The sequence below is a fragment of the Ambystoma mexicanum genome, chromosome 8, assembly GCF_040938575.1.
Source record: "Ambystoma mexicanum isolate Mex_15411 chromosome 8, UKY_AmexF1_1, whole genome shotgun sequence".
In the NCBI taxonomy this organism is placed as follows: Eukaryota; Metazoa; Chordata; class Amphibia; order Caudata; family Ambystomatidae; genus Ambystoma; species Ambystoma mexicanum.
In genome coordinates this window covers 1,052,047,205-1,052,062,611 of record NC_090929.1, presented here as the reverse complement: position 1 = coordinate 1,052,062,611, position 15,407 = coordinate 1,052,047,205, and the positions used below count along the sequence as shown (strand labels likewise).

At 42.4% G+C, this 15,407-nt stretch overlaps 1 protein-coding gene across 10 annotated transcripts in view; it reads right to left on the bottom strand.

The window, feature by feature from the left end:
- Positions 1-2,760: 2,760 nt before the first annotated feature.
- The window catches only part of ZMIZ1 (zinc finger MIZ-type containing 1), a 706,997-nt gene continuing 694,350 nt past the window's right edge, over positions 2,761-15,407 (bottom strand). For 9 of the 10 annotated variants that reach the window (XM_069611019.1, XM_069611015.1, XM_069611018.1 and 6 more), the window contains one exon: positions 2,761-8,236. In XM_069611019.1, coding sequence (XP_069467120.1) covers positions 8,129-8,236 — 108 coding nt within the window. In that variant the 3' untranslated portion in view covers positions 2,761-8,128. Of the gene's footprint in view, positions 8,237-14,216; positions 14,463-15,407 lie in introns of all 10 variants that reach the window. The other variant, XM_069611024.1, reaches the window with a different exon arrangement.

Below are 15,407 nucleotides of genomic sequence, written 5' to 3'. Positions count from 1 at the left end.
ACCCCTTGGTCATGAGCGCCACTATTGCTGCGCTCTGGGCTGAAGGAGGACAAGGACAGTGGGGCAGAGGGCAACAGTATCCCGGCAACAGTGGCAAAAAGGAGGACCGCAGCGAGCAAGTGGGGGTTCCAAGCAGCCAGAGGGGGGATTTGGACCCAGAGGGGGTGGGTTTGGAGCATCGCAATGTTGGAATTGTTTGGGGTGGTGGCATTGTGCAAGGGACTGCAGGAGTAGGTCTGCAATGGGGTATAATTACGGGGCACAGCAGCAGGGCCAAGGACTAGGGTATCCACAACAGGGTCATGGGTATCAGAACCAAGGGTATCCACAGGGGCAACCCCTCACATATAATCAGCAGCCTCAAGCAGCTGACATTCAAGTGCAGCATCTGCCACAGCAGCAGCAGGGCGGTGCTGCCCCGGTGAGCAGGGTACCGACCAGGAATACCACTCCAGGAGCAGCAGTGATGTGGGGATAACCCCTTTTCGTTCCCTGGAACAAACACACATCGTGATCAGAACAGCCCACAGAGAGCACTCCTGTGTCCGGTCTTGTCAACGAACATCCACCCTGAAGAACCTTTGGTAGGGGCGGAGATAGGAAACTAGCAGTTCATATTTATGGTGGACTCCGGTGCAACAAAATCATGTATGGTGGAGAGAAATTGTCCCATTATCAGCAAAATATCTTGACATGAAGGGATTCTCTGGGGCCATTTCCAAGGTCCCATACACTGAGGAGCTGGATGTAAAGGTGGGACGGTGGTATGGGCTACCTTACAATATTCCGTAGGTTCCCCTGTTAATTTATGGGCAGGGACCTGCTCAGCAAATTAAACATGATATCATTTACAGATCGCAGTATAGTTTGCTCCACGCCTGGGATGTGGGTTGTAGAAACAGTGTTAACAATACACACAATGACAAGGGAGGTGGCGTCCGCGGGACTCCTGTGGAGCCGGACATGTTCATTTACATTATTATTGTGTTCGTGGAGGCAGTGTTTCAGATTGCTAAACAGTGTTGGCGAGTGCCCACAGATTTATCTTTCGCCCAGATGTGTCAACTGAGGTGGCGGCTGGAACAATAGTGTCACTGGATTAACAGGGATTGCCGATCTCTGCCAAAAGAGTTGTCGTGCTAGGAATAGACAAGGAGGGGTATAGATCCAAAAGTACAGTTAAAGGAAGTGATGGATGACGAGCTGTTTGAGAACAATGACACAAATGGGGAGATAATATTAGAGATCTGTATCCCCTGTGACATAATGGTACAATATTGGAAGGGTGCATGGCCCCCTGATGGCAGTACTAATTCCACCTCTATTTCTTGATGAAGATGTACAACACGTGTATTCACAGTTGTGGACTGCAAATCCACACAATGTAGGCCTACTGAAAGACGGGACACCTGTGTGGATAACACTAGAGCCTGGTGCGGAGCTGCCCAAGGTAAAACAATATCCATTATCAAGGGGGGAGGAGGAGAGTATTAGAAAGACAATATAGGCCCTACTGGACCAGGTGATATTGTGCCATCGACGTCTCTGTGTAACAGTGATATATCCTGTCAAAAAATCAACAGGGGGCAATTGGCGTATAATCCAGAACTTACACCCCCTAAATGAAGTGGTACAAAAATAATGTCCAGTCGTCCCGAATCCTGCGTCAACTTTATGCAGCATCCCCAAAGAAGCCCCATACTTCACTGTAGTGGACTTGATGAATGCATTCTTCTTGATTCCACTCATCAACTTAAAAGTATACCGAACTGACTATTGTTGAGGGAAATCTTGATGACATACGGACATCTTGAGGACATAGGGAAGCAGACAAGAAGCAACAGTGACATTGTTTCATTTTTGTCTAGAAATGTATTGAATCATAGGAATGGATTTTTTTTGGTAAATTAGCAATATCATTACATGCAAGTTATCTAAACTGTGTAACATTATTGGTGACTTCCCCAGCATAAAGTTAGGAGGGATCACCTTGGATTTTGATTTGTTATTTTAATAAAACTGAATATTAAGGGTATGCTTCCTTGGTAGAATTTGCAATACATCAATAAATCACCAGACAGTTGTAATGGTTGCCTGTGTGGGGATTAGCGAAAAGGATGTACCTTAAACAAGTTGTGTGTGTACCACTAGATTGATCGGAAAACCTATTGTCTAATTACTGCAAGATCTTCCCAGCCCACAACCACGTACATTTAACCATTTTACATCCATTAATTCTTGGGAAAGCTTCCAGTGTACGTTGCATTTGGTGCCAAGCGGATACATTATGCCATCACACACAACTGTCTCATAATTGTTCTTCCTAATAGGTATTTGAAAGTCTGATAAAGGGCAACTGTTACCGCGAATGCTTGATCCATTCCTTAGAGATGGGAACGCTGATGCCTTGTTACAAAGTATTTCTTGCTTTGGGTTGGTGTTCTACTTGATTTTGGATTGAGAAACCAAATTAGCGCAAGCACTAAATCATGCTCCAGGTATGCTTGTTTTTGTGGTTGACACCAAAAGTTGCGTAGGTAGGGGTACACATGCACTGCTTTCGTGCATAGATGTGCGGCCACTACCAGCACCATCATTCTGAACACTCAGAGTGCTAAAGTTAGGCCGAATGGCAGTACGTTTAGCTGGTAGTACTTTCAGCTGGTAGTGAAATCCACCTACCTTGCTCGGACTTACGGTGCTTGGGTCACATGGAAATAAGAACGTCTGAGCGCAAAATAACAACACAACTACTTAACGTACAGGTTTCATCTGAATACATATTTATTAGATAAATATTATGTTGTCACATCCAGCTACATACAGTTTCGCAAGACTAAAAATCACAATTTGTATTTTTTCTGACCAGTCTGAAGTATGAAATGATGTCATCGTACATACAATGTACAAAGGAAAGGATATGACCGTTTTTTGCATGTGCTACTTTATTTAGATTGTACCTAGGTTTTTATTTTTTGTCTTTATAATTCAATATCTGATCATGATATCAAAAATTGTACAAAGTATGAATTTGGATACAATCTGTTTTTTCATCTCATTATTATCATTCCTCATTGTCCCCATTTTATTCTTCATCATTATTTTGTAGCACCTTCAAAATACACAGGTGGGAGAGAGAGAGAGACAGGTACACTTACACTAAATATTACACATATTGGTAAAACAAAAAAAACTAAAAAAACAAAAATTTTTCCACAAAAGGGTCAGAGTATATTACACAAGAGAAACAAATGTGGAGATGTCACGAACGCCAACAAATGAGGAGTTCTTTTTCCACGCAGGATGGAGTGGCAAGCTTTTTTTTTTTCCTTCTTTCTTTTTTTGCAAAATAAAAAAACAATGCACATTCCAAGGAAAATGAATGCATTTCTGTTAACATTTCTTTTTTCATAATTTACATATGTACAGAGCAATATGCCCCTTGGGTCTCAGCTGCAGACTTTTTTGTATTTCTTTTTAAATGTTGACGTTCCAATCCTTGGTTTTAAAATCCCTTTAGAGCAGCTGAAAACAAAATTAGAAGCCCTGGGTACTTAAAACAGGTTCTATGCAATGATGCTTGGGTACGGAAATGGGAGGGCAATCATTCCCTAGAGTGAGACAGGAAAGGGAAAATGTACAACGCAAGTAGAAAATAGAAAATCTAAACAGAGATTAGAATGGAGTGCTCCCTCAACAAAAAATGCAAACATAATGAAACTGTTCTTCCTTTGACCTACCCACCAACACCCACAGCATGTATAGTGGCAGTGAACATTTTCGCGTTAAACCGTATGCCGTTGCTTAAAATAATAAAACATGAACAATGTCCCCTCTGGTTGAAACAGCAGGAGCAGATTCTGCAAAAAACGGAACGACCAGTCACCTCGTGCCATCGATGATGCTCGACTGAACAAAGTGTGAAATCATTCAGCTAAACTGGTGCATTAAGTAGGCACTATGCTTTAGCCAGGACTACCATTTAATATTTTCAAATTGAATATATGCATTTTTCTTCTGCTGAGTTTACCCGTCCTTTGATTACTGGAACAATGCGAGTTGCCTGGTACATTTACCAGTCCTGCACGATTTGCTTCTCAACAGCCCCAAAAGATGGATAGTGCCCAGATGTGCAGCTAACGAGACACATCAAAGGCGGTGTGAGAGATGGAATCCAATTAATATGTAGTGGACAAAGCAAATGAGCTGTGGCAACACATTTTAATTGCTTATCCACCAAAGCAAGCCAGAGTTGGTTTAAGATTAAATGTATAAATGATGCACGTTTAAAAAAAATAGAAAATCACTAAATTTCTGAAGCTAAGCTCGAGTAATTAAATCAATGGGATACATGGACATTTTTCTGAAATGAATTTATAAATGGTGCTGGGCCAGTGAAAAAAACAATGTTTCCAATGATGCACAGAACTGTTGACCAGTCAGTTGGAGGCACTAACCTTAGTCACCACAGTAACAAACCAAATTAAACACGGATTTTATTGCCACTGCATGTTCAAAAGCTCTAAACAAACACCAGGTTCTGGGTTTCATTAACAGCTGGGCTGTTCCAAGAGTTAACCAAGTGCTCACCACAATCGCTGTTACCAACAGCTTAACATCCCAAATGAATCCTAGCAGGGTCCTCTCTGTCTGCAATTTGTTTCTCTTTGACATTACCCACTTTGTGCGTGTCAATCTGACCTGGAAACATCGACTCACTTATCGACTTTGGAATTGAATACCTCAAAACTAAGTTTGCAATGCATTCATTCTAAAACGCCTATGCCATCCGTAAATCATAACTTTAACTCGATAGTTACTTTCCCTTTATTTTGAAACATCGCAGAAATCAACTTCATGGAAGAACCTTTCAATTCTAATTTTGAACAGATCTGTCAAATTACCCTTATTATAAAGTGCTTTACTTGAGTGGAATCAGACAAAGGAACCACACGTTCCCTCTGACATTAGAGGGGGTATTTTTCTGGAGTGAAAATGTGTGCCTTCCAAATAACATGCCTGTGTCCCTACGAGTCTGCGCTCTGAACTGGGCCGACCTGATTAAGGAAGGGAGCTGCTAAAACAGCTTAATGCGAGGTAATCCCCAAGAATGTCTGCCACACCCAGGACATGTGTGAAAACACACTAGCAAACCCAGAAACCTAATGTCAGCCCCCCCCCCCCATCCCCTGCACATTACAGATGTAATAACAGCAATATAAATAAAAGGACAATTGCTTTCGAAAAGTCTGTAAAATTAAACATGCTTCTTGCTCTTTCCTACACTGTTGTCTCTTCATATGTTGTGCTAGTGTTAGTGGGTTACCAAGCAGGTCACACAAAATGATTTACTTTTGGACACATGGTACTCGCTGTTAAGAACACTGCAGAAACAGGTGATGACTAGCTGCCAGAATGCCTTGAAATACAAAGTATTAGGATGTATCTGGCAAAAGGACCGAAAGAATATGTCCACTTTACAGTGCTTACAAAACATCTGGTTAAAAAAATGCAATGTGATGGCTTGGTAAAATAGTACTTGAATGTTCGTTTCATAGAAATTGTACTGGATGGGAGAGGGTGGCAAAGAGTAAACTAATCAGGGCAACTGCTATATACCAAGCAACAAACCTCATGAACTCTACTTAAGTTTCTTCCAAACTTAGCATGGGACCCAGGGATATTCCCTTGAGCGGAGTGAAGAGACTTGCATGTTCAAAATGGAGTGAAATTGGAGAGGTCATACAAACGCCCAATGCAGAAACAAGACATGCCGTGCTACTAGTGGAGGAAAGAGCATGGTCCTGCCCCGGCAACACGAAGGAAATACAGAACGCTTAGCCTAGATAATAGACTTATGCAGAGGCAGAACCATTTTCCTTCTGTTTGTAGCTGAAGACCAAGTAATTGACTCATTATCCCTCTCCCCAATGCAGCCACTTCCGTCTCCGTGAGTCAGGCATATTTGTATGTAAATCAGCCCATGGAACATGCCAAAATAAAAGCATTTGAAACGCCTTAAAAAAAGTGCAGTCACACCACCCGACCCCGTCCTACAGAAAAAGGGCACCCCAAAGAGGAATTAAAACACCAGCAAAGGTGATCCAATTGAGAGCAAGGTAATGGTGATGATCCTTATTATCAAAGACATTTCTAAAATATTCACAGAGATTATTTACAATAGCAGGTTATTTTGTCCTTAAAATAACAGTTTTTTTTTGCATACGGAGCAACGGTTTAAAAAATAAAAGTATTACAAGGAAAGAAAAAACGAGCCTTGCATCAGACAGCTTCAACAGTGCTGCTCAAAATGATAAGTGAGCAGCCACCCTGGTGCCCCGCCCACCTCCAAAGCAGGCGCTGCAGACCAGTCAGCAAGACCCCTGAACATACAGATTAGAGGAAGTCACTTTTCTTTTGAAAATGTTTTTTTGCTTTTGTTGCCGTTGCTTTTCTTCCAATTGTTAAATAAAAACAAATCAAACGAATTTACAAATACAACTTTGGTAAGTAATAATAAAAAAGCAAATGCCCTAATAGGTCATATCATTTACAGGATAACCGTTGCAGAGAGCAAATGGAATTCTGAAAAGATCCGAAAACAGTAGGAGGGAAAAAGAGAAAGCTGGCACTTTAAGAAAATTAGGTTTAACACATTTGAGTTGAGGTGGAGCAGGTAAAAAATAGATGTTCTTTTGTTGGTGTAGGCAAGGTAGGGTTAAAAACAAGGGGGCAGGGCTGTGCAAAAGCTGGGGGCACAGCACCCGGATTGGCACGCATGCACGTCGTCGACAACTGTACATCGTTTATCAAAGTGGAAGGGGGCGCGAGAACAGCACGTAAGGCCAGAGAACCAACATAATACATGCAGGACATGCCACCACACTAATAACAGGCCATCAGGTGGCAGGGCTGGCTACTTTGATGCACTAGAGATGGTAGGTATGCTTTAATTTTTTTGGAAAAAAAAAAACAAAAAAAACTCTCCAGATAGATAAAATAAAAGACGGAAAGGTCTGTAAATTACGTAGATAAAAAAAAAGCAAAATCTGTCCTGTTAAAATGCCCCATTTTCCAGCTTATAAAATGATAATGAAGATCCTGGGGAGGTGTTTCTTTCCCACATCTTCCCCTCCTAGCCTTGTTGATGCCATAGCCAGCTGAAGGAAGTGGAAGGCTCTTCAGGAGAAGATTGTGGCGTAAGTCTGAATTCTCCTCGAAAGGTCCAAGAATGCCAGACGAAATTTTTTTCAGAGCTGCCTGTCCCAAAAAAGGACAGAAGGTAAAGAGTCTTGGAGTAAAACCAAAAAGGATTCTCAATGGTTATTGATTGTGGGCGGACAGGCCTCCTTCTGCCTGATCAAATATTCCCTAACTGGAGCCGTGTACTCCAGGTCCTACCTGGTGTTGCAGGCGCATGTCCTTTCTCCTGCTTTTGGTAGATGGTTTTCCGACTCCTTTGATTGTGTGCTTCCCCCTCTCCCCCCCATGTCACCCACCGCCCTTAAGCCCAAAGATGTTCGTCACTGTTGATGTTGTTAGGGCTCACCTGATAGCTCCATACCAAGATGTGAAAGTCCAAGAGCTGTTTTCAGAGCTCCAGCTTTACACAAGCAAGGTTTCCGAGGGGCGAGGGCCAAACACTGGGTAGACAAACATGCTGGAAACAAGGGCCACTGCAGCAAGTCCACCTGCATCTTCCCAATGTATGTTTCCCAGGACACTCGGACCTCGTTTCAGAAACATAAGTCTCTTTCTACACAAGTAAAAAAATCATTGCGATTTATATATATATGTGTTTTTATATATATATGTGGGCTTACATATATATTTATAAAGCTGCACCACTGTCCAAGTAGGCTGGTTCTGACTTCTTAGGGATGGTCTAAAGAAAAAACAAAAAAATAAACCCCTCCACAGCATGTTCCATTCCCTACTCCTCCAACTTCGCTGTCAGAACCAGACCAAAAGCAGTTGAGATGAAGGCAGCTGGGGTTGAGAGCGCCTTTCCAATGCAATCATCGAATGTCTCTCGGAGAAGTGCGCAGGACTGAGGGGGGCACAGGAGCAGGTTCCTTATTGTGTGGCTGTGCCGTACGACCAAGTAAGCAGGAAAAACTATAGTCTTTCAGTTGTTCTCAAATAGGGACAGTAGGTCGTCATTGCTGTTGGTTGGCAGGTCAGGGGGGTCCAGATACGAGAGAATTTCGTCTGGGTTGGTAAGTTCCGGAAGAAGCTGTGAGCAACAGTCAAAAAAGAAATGCATGTTAGCTGGGGAGTTAAGTATACTAAAGTAAAACATAAACTGGACACAGTGCACTAACAGTTGAAAAGAAATCAGACAAGGGACTTACAGAAAGACAATGTATTGACAGTTGACATTAATGTAGCACACAGTAAAAACTACAGCACCAACACAAAGATACTCATTTTATTGTAGGAATAAAGACCACCAGCTGGGTTTGCATTTATGACAGCCTTATTAAAAGGGTGCTAATTCTAGTGATCATTCTTAAAGGAGGGAAAGAAGGAGTGGTCTAAAACATCAAACAAGTGGTGCCGGGCAATATAGACAGGCAGTTTCCAGGCACTGTGGAAGGGCTAGTCTAAAGGCAAGGATGCTCTTCTCGATAATGCTACATGGACGTGGTTTCGTTAACAATGGAATACTAACGCAAAATGTTTTTATTTCCACTAGAGTTCTGCTATAAATGACAACCATTTTCACTAAACCATACACACAGACCCCTTAAAACAAACGTTTATAAGCAGGTTTCTGAACACAACCTTCTCTTAAAATGAGGTAGTTTTGAAAGTCTACGATTTCATCATTTATTATTGCAATACTATTTATTTTCTTCAGTATGCAATGTAACCGGCACATCTGCACAGTTCACGAGTATCGGGCAGGAATGCAATGGAATGGAGTGCAGTGAAGCAGGCTGGTCCAACAGTAGCAGGATGATCAAATCCACATTCGGTAGAGTATCGCTTAAAAGAAGCACCCTGCTCTGCTGCTGCATTCTTCTAGCGATATCTATATGCGATCATTAGAATCTAGAATACTTTTTGAAAAACAAGTAATCGTAGGGCAATTATAAAGGACCCCAGATTTGTAAGACTAACCTTCACTGCAGCCCAAATGTAGGTGAAAAGAGACCCTGCACGTGCGCGACTGCCCTCGAGAGGCAGTGATCATTTTCAAAGTGTCTAGTTTGAAAACGTAGCAGGCTTAGCCATATGCCAGTGGCTCCGAGATGTAACACATACACTTAACAATGGCTTCGATTGAAAAGAAGAGCCAGTGCTGTGGATTATAAACAGCGGGCTCATACCTGGAAATGGATGGTCATCGCTCCAGAAAAAAGACTGTATAAGTTCATCCGACAGGGAGTAATATTTCTGCTTCCCAACAGCCTGGTGACACTGTATTCAGCAATGCTATCCAACTAGCACTTTCCGAACTCTTTGACCAAAATTCGATAAAGATATGTAGAGCGAGACCGTTTTTTTTATTTTAACACTGTGCACAGTTAACCTGAGTTAAAACCGTATTTTATACCACTCACAATATCTGGTCAAGTAAATAGAACTTGTTGTAGGCCAAAAGGTGAGGCAAGGAATCCGACATTGTGCCATACATTAACAGTAGAAATCAAAGTTCTAGAAATTGAAGATGCAGAGCTAATGTCAACAGGCTCACCATATATAACTCCCATGAAACTTTAACATTTAGCTGCATTGCCCGACTGTCGTCACCACGTCCTTACTGCCTGGTGTGGTGCAGTAACAAAACACGTTGTTTAGCCGCAGTGATGCTAACCCTGAGCAACAACTAGAAGGTGTACAGATCTTGAAGTAATCTTGACTATATCTAGAAAAACTACTGTACGATTTCCATCCAGTGATGACACCTCTGGTCACATGGAGCCCTATCCAAGGGATTCCGAGCCGCAAAACGACCTACCCAGGGAAATAATTTAAGGCTATAACACAATACCACTGTGCCAAGCAGAGGTTGCGTTTGCTGAGTGTAGGCTACTTATCCAACATTCCCTCATCATCTAACTGCTGTCCTCGTGCTCCAGGCAAAGGAGCATTCAGTGAAGCACTATTCCTTTTCTACAAAAACAAGGCATTAAAAAGGAACGTAAAATCCTTTATTAAGCAAGATATTTGTGGGAAAGCAATTCAGTTTCTGAGCATGGATGATGTCACAATTTGCTCCAAAACAAAGGGTTATTTTTCTTTTTTTCACACAATCTTTCACAGATACACTCTTAAATTCAAATAATCAGTTGTAAACATATAAACTAGCCATCAGAATCCTATAAGATCTTGTCTTACAGCAAAAACCTGTGGTATCCCAAGAGCTCTGTGCACAGGACAAAATGGGGGCCATTCAGATCAGCACCTTTTCAGCCAAGCATTGCCAACATGTTGCACTAGTCCAAAAAAATATATATATATATATATATATTTTGGCCCACCCAATAAAAAAAAAACCCAAAACGTAGAGACCCATCTTATCTTCGAACAATGTGAAAGTCATACCCAAGCATAGTCTGATCTTTGTATCGATATAGAACGTGATTGACTATTTGCTTATTGCATAAATATTTAATTCAGTAAATTGTCACGGGCTGTGGAAGATTAAAATAAACTTCCACACAACCGCCCTATTAAATAATCTTTTGACTTGACACATTGTGTGTGGCAGATTTGCAAAATCACTTCCAAGGGCACAGACGTCTAACCAAAGAAAAACAGAAACACAACCATGTGTTCCACGCTTGACCTTACTGAAAACAAATTTGGTGCGGATTGAATTCTCGTTGTTAAATATTTCAGATTATACGTTCAGAAAGTCAAATGTGCTGCTGTAGCTGCAGTGGCTAGAGGAAAATGCACCTCCTACTGATCAAATATGCAACATATTGGCCCCCGGAAAGCTGCAGTACAGTTCTGTAAGTCTGTAATAGAAGATGAATAGGAATGTGCCAGATTCTTACTAGCATAGTTTTGGTCTGATCTGGAATGCAAATTTGTGAGGTGCCCCTCAGGGTTAGGGGCTTCGAAGGAAGCACTGTTCACTGGAAGAGAAATCGATTGAGGAGTTCCACTGCTAGACTTAATGACCATAGTTTGTCAAGGCCTCTGCTAGATCTACACAAGTGGAGAGCAATAGCCAGAACAAGATGTGGATGGTTTATGAATAGATGTTTAGAACCTACCTGGAATCTACACTGAGTAAAAGCCCAGGTGTGATGCTGGGAAAGTTTGAATGAGGCAGCAGTCAGAGATTGGGCTGCTGATGAATGTTTTTAACTGTGCACTGTTGTGTTCGATAGTGGAGTGTGAATTTTCCTCTTGATTTTCGCATTAACATACAAGACGACATCCTCATCTTCTTGGAGTAAGAAAACTAGAGAGGACACTTTTCCAGATTGTCCAGGTATTGAGAAGACACCAAACCGAATAAGACCAATGACCAGGCTTACCATGCATCATGACAAGACTTCTCTGGAGGGAAAAGGTCTGCAGAGACCCGATTTCTCAATGATCAGAGAGAACGGAGGAACTGTGGTCTTCGCCCCAAAACCGGGAAAGAGGGTGCTGCGTTGCAAGCCTCAAGAATGACATGCTTCCAGAGAAAAGCTTGCTGCTCATTGCATCATGGACTTAACCTGAGAAGCGGGAGCACTGAAAGCCTTTTACAAAAGACAAGCAACAGCTAAGGAACTGTACAAGTATTGCTGGGAACCAAGCACTCAAGACTTTTAACCGGACTGCAACTGATGGACACCGACTGATCCAAGTAGGTACTGGAACCATAGCAGCAGAAACCATCATAGCTACACCATATCCCAGCTTTAGAATATTGTTGTCACTCCAGGCCAGGATCTTTCTCAGAGGGTCTGCAGTCATCATGCTTGCTTCCATAGCTACTTTGTCATCACCAGAACTGCCATGCACCAGATTGGGACTGACCTTTGCAAAACCAGAATGCATTCACAATCAGAGGACAGGGCCAACTGTGCTTGCCTGACCGATGCCTCATATTTAACAGTGAGTCTATACTTAACTTTGAGGTTATCACAACATTATGGTTAATACACCATAAAGCTAATCAGTAACTGGTCTGCCTTGCCCACTCATTTCTATCACAAATTGACAGATTAGCAGAGTTGTATCCTAAGGTGTCCCCGAGTTACTAAAGAACCAAACTTGGTACTAAACCAATCTGTTTAACTGTAATCTTAACAGGAAGGGTCAATCCCTTTCAGCTCTGAAAAGACTTTAGGGAACAGTTTACTCACCTGTAAACCTGCACAAACGTTTGCTTACCTCCACAGAAGATAAATAAGTATTTTTCAAAAGCTCAGAGTTGTTCCCTATTATACTGTACTGTGAACCATCATGCTCTCTTCTAAAGAGTTGCCATTGGTTGCTTAGCCCCTGCTACCAACATGTGGGAAAGTTAAAGCTAAAGCAAAACTCGGTTGCCTAGCTGTTAAGTCAGTGCCTATCACCTCCTGAACACAGATTGACCAGGGGCATGGATACAAATGAAGGACTATGCAATTGGAAAAGCAAAAGACTCTGCATCCTTTCAGGAAAAGATGTTGAGTCTTTGTTAAATGCCAACACCAGGCCTCAAGGGCCAGAAACATGCCAGATTCTCATGAAAACCCTTCATTGATTTCATGTGTTATATTTGCATACGATTATAAATGTATGCACATTTGTTCTCATGAAGATTAATAAAGGATATCCTGAAAACCCATCAGGATTCTGAACCTAAAGGCCTGACGTTAGAAACCCTGGTTCAATAGATTATAGCTGCATAAAATAGAGTCTTCATTAAAAGTTTGTTTTGTTTACCCTCCTTAAGAGAGATCGATATGTATTCATGTCCCAGTCTATTGAGGGGTCTCCCAAGGCTCCATCCTCACACCAATCCTTTTTAACCTTTACAGGGAGTGTCTGGACACACTCCTCAAAGATCCCAATATAGACATTCAACAATATACTGATGATACTCAGATGTACATGAGAGTAGAAAGCCCACAGGACAGTCCTCTCCATAATTACCATGCCATCATCCAGTCCTGGATGTCCACTGCTTACCTCAAACTTTACCCATCCAAGACTGAATTCACCCTCATCTGCCCGCCGCTAAAAACAGCCTGTCCAATAATGGCTCAAAGATTTGTACCTAGAAGGATTTGATCTGCAACTCGTGTTTTCAGCAGAATCCTTAGAATTCACCATTGACAGTAGCCTATACTTCCAGAAACAGTCAAGAAGGCCCTAAACAGCCTGACTCAAACTCCCCCACCCTTCACAGAAATTAAACCATTCATCCCACTGCAGGACATCCGGACCATAGTGCAGACCCTTGTTGTCTTGCACATCAATGGGGGAAATTCCCTCCTCATGGGGCACGCAACAGCTCACTTTGCTCCCCCAAATGCAGTCCAATGTGCTTTAGCACGTCTTATTATGGACACACTGAAATTTGACCAAATCATCCCCATCCTACACAAACTATATTGGCTTCCTCGCCAGGCCAGGATACTATTCAAGACTGCATATATCATCTACAAAGCAGTTACAAAAAGCACACCAGTGTATCTGGTGGCACAGGCTCCTCGCGCAGAGAATCAATCAACCGCTTGAATCACAACTGGCCCGTAAAGAGAAGACCTACAAACAATGCTGCTTTTGTCATACACCGACCATTTGGAACTCAAATCTGGTATCAGCTCGGAATGCCTCCACAATTCTCCGATTTCTCAAGTCTCTCAAAATGTGGCTTTTTCAACAACACCTGATCAACGACTAGTCACAATGGATGCATATACCACAACTCCCAGTGCTGCACTACTGTTAAAAGATGGCAGTCTAAACCCTGGCTACCCACACCCTGTACAGGGCTCTGCTGCTCTCGAGCTAGGTGCGCACATTAAAAATAACAAAATACATAAAAAGTATATACTATGGTAGCTTAAAGTACAGTCAGAAACCAGTTGTTATTTTGCTTATGGCGAGTGTTAAAAAGCAAGAAAGCGGCAATCTATGCACTGCATAAGATTCACCCATGCCTCACCCCCCGCCCCTGCCCACCATACCCAACCTCCCAAAAGACCCCTCGTCATGAGATCAAAAGAGCATTCTACAGGCAGGCAGATGAGTGATAATGAGACACTTACATCCAGCGAGGGTTCCGTCATGTCAGGCACTCCCTGTCCTCCCGCCTGACCCTGAAAGGCTGAGGCGGGGTGAAAGGTCAGGTCACCGTGTGGATGGTTGCTAGGAGTGGCCGGTGGCGGCTGCCGGAACAGCTGTGTAGGACCACTGGGATGTAATGGCTGCCCTGACTGGCTGCTGAGGTGGTGTGCATGCAACCCTTGCTGCAGGGAACTATGTGACTGATCAGAGTTGCCAGGATGAGGCATCTGCGGAGGAGGAAAAAGCAGGAAAGAAAGTGAGGCCACACGATGTCCGATGAAAAACGACACACCCTTTGCGGACGTCTTTATGTAAAAAAAGAAGGTATCAAAAGATTATTCCTATCCTTAGTAGGAGAGATTTCAATGAATCTTCAACCTTGGTGAATTCCAAAAGCAAAATGTATCAGCCATTCGAGAACCATTAGTGTCTCTCTCTCTTTCCACACAGGGAATTTCAAGAAGAAAAAGTTTTTCCCAGATTCTATGGCCTATCACAGTTTGTTTGCACATTAAGCGGATAATCCAAAAAAAGTCACCAGTCATGTAAACCTAAATATCTCAAGAAAACCACGTAGACCTTTCTATTTATTGACCAGCGGTTCCTCCGAGGAGAAGTGCTTGTCTATTAGAACATAGGAAAAACAGACGATGGACTCAAATATATCTGTAAACGTTCAAAATGTACAGAAGAGAAGCTGGATGGGCACAATGCATCCATTATTATGTAGCTATGTAAACAGCCACTGGTGGGCCTAGTAAAGGCTCACAACGTCCGACCCATTGCAGGTACATCTGTTTCTCTACTACTCCCCTGACATCACTGTACTCTTCGTCTAGGTATATCTATCCCTTAAGTAAGGTGAGACTGATGCTAGTGGACTCACTTTAGTCCTGAAATCTCTTTATAAACTCTTCTCACTGGTACTAAGAAAACAGAGAAATCGGTCTCCCTAAGCCCACAAACATTGCAGAAAAGGAAAAGCAGTTTCTGATTGCTTCCGGCGCACCTCTCACCTTAAAAGCAATTGTTTTAGATTCTTAACTTTATAGAACTGGTGTAATCGTGGAGGAAATAAAAATGCTTCTAACCTGAATAACTGAAAGACTGAACTGTGCATCTTTGCAGCACACTTGAGTCTACCCTAAAGTGCTGTAGAGGGCACTTAATGG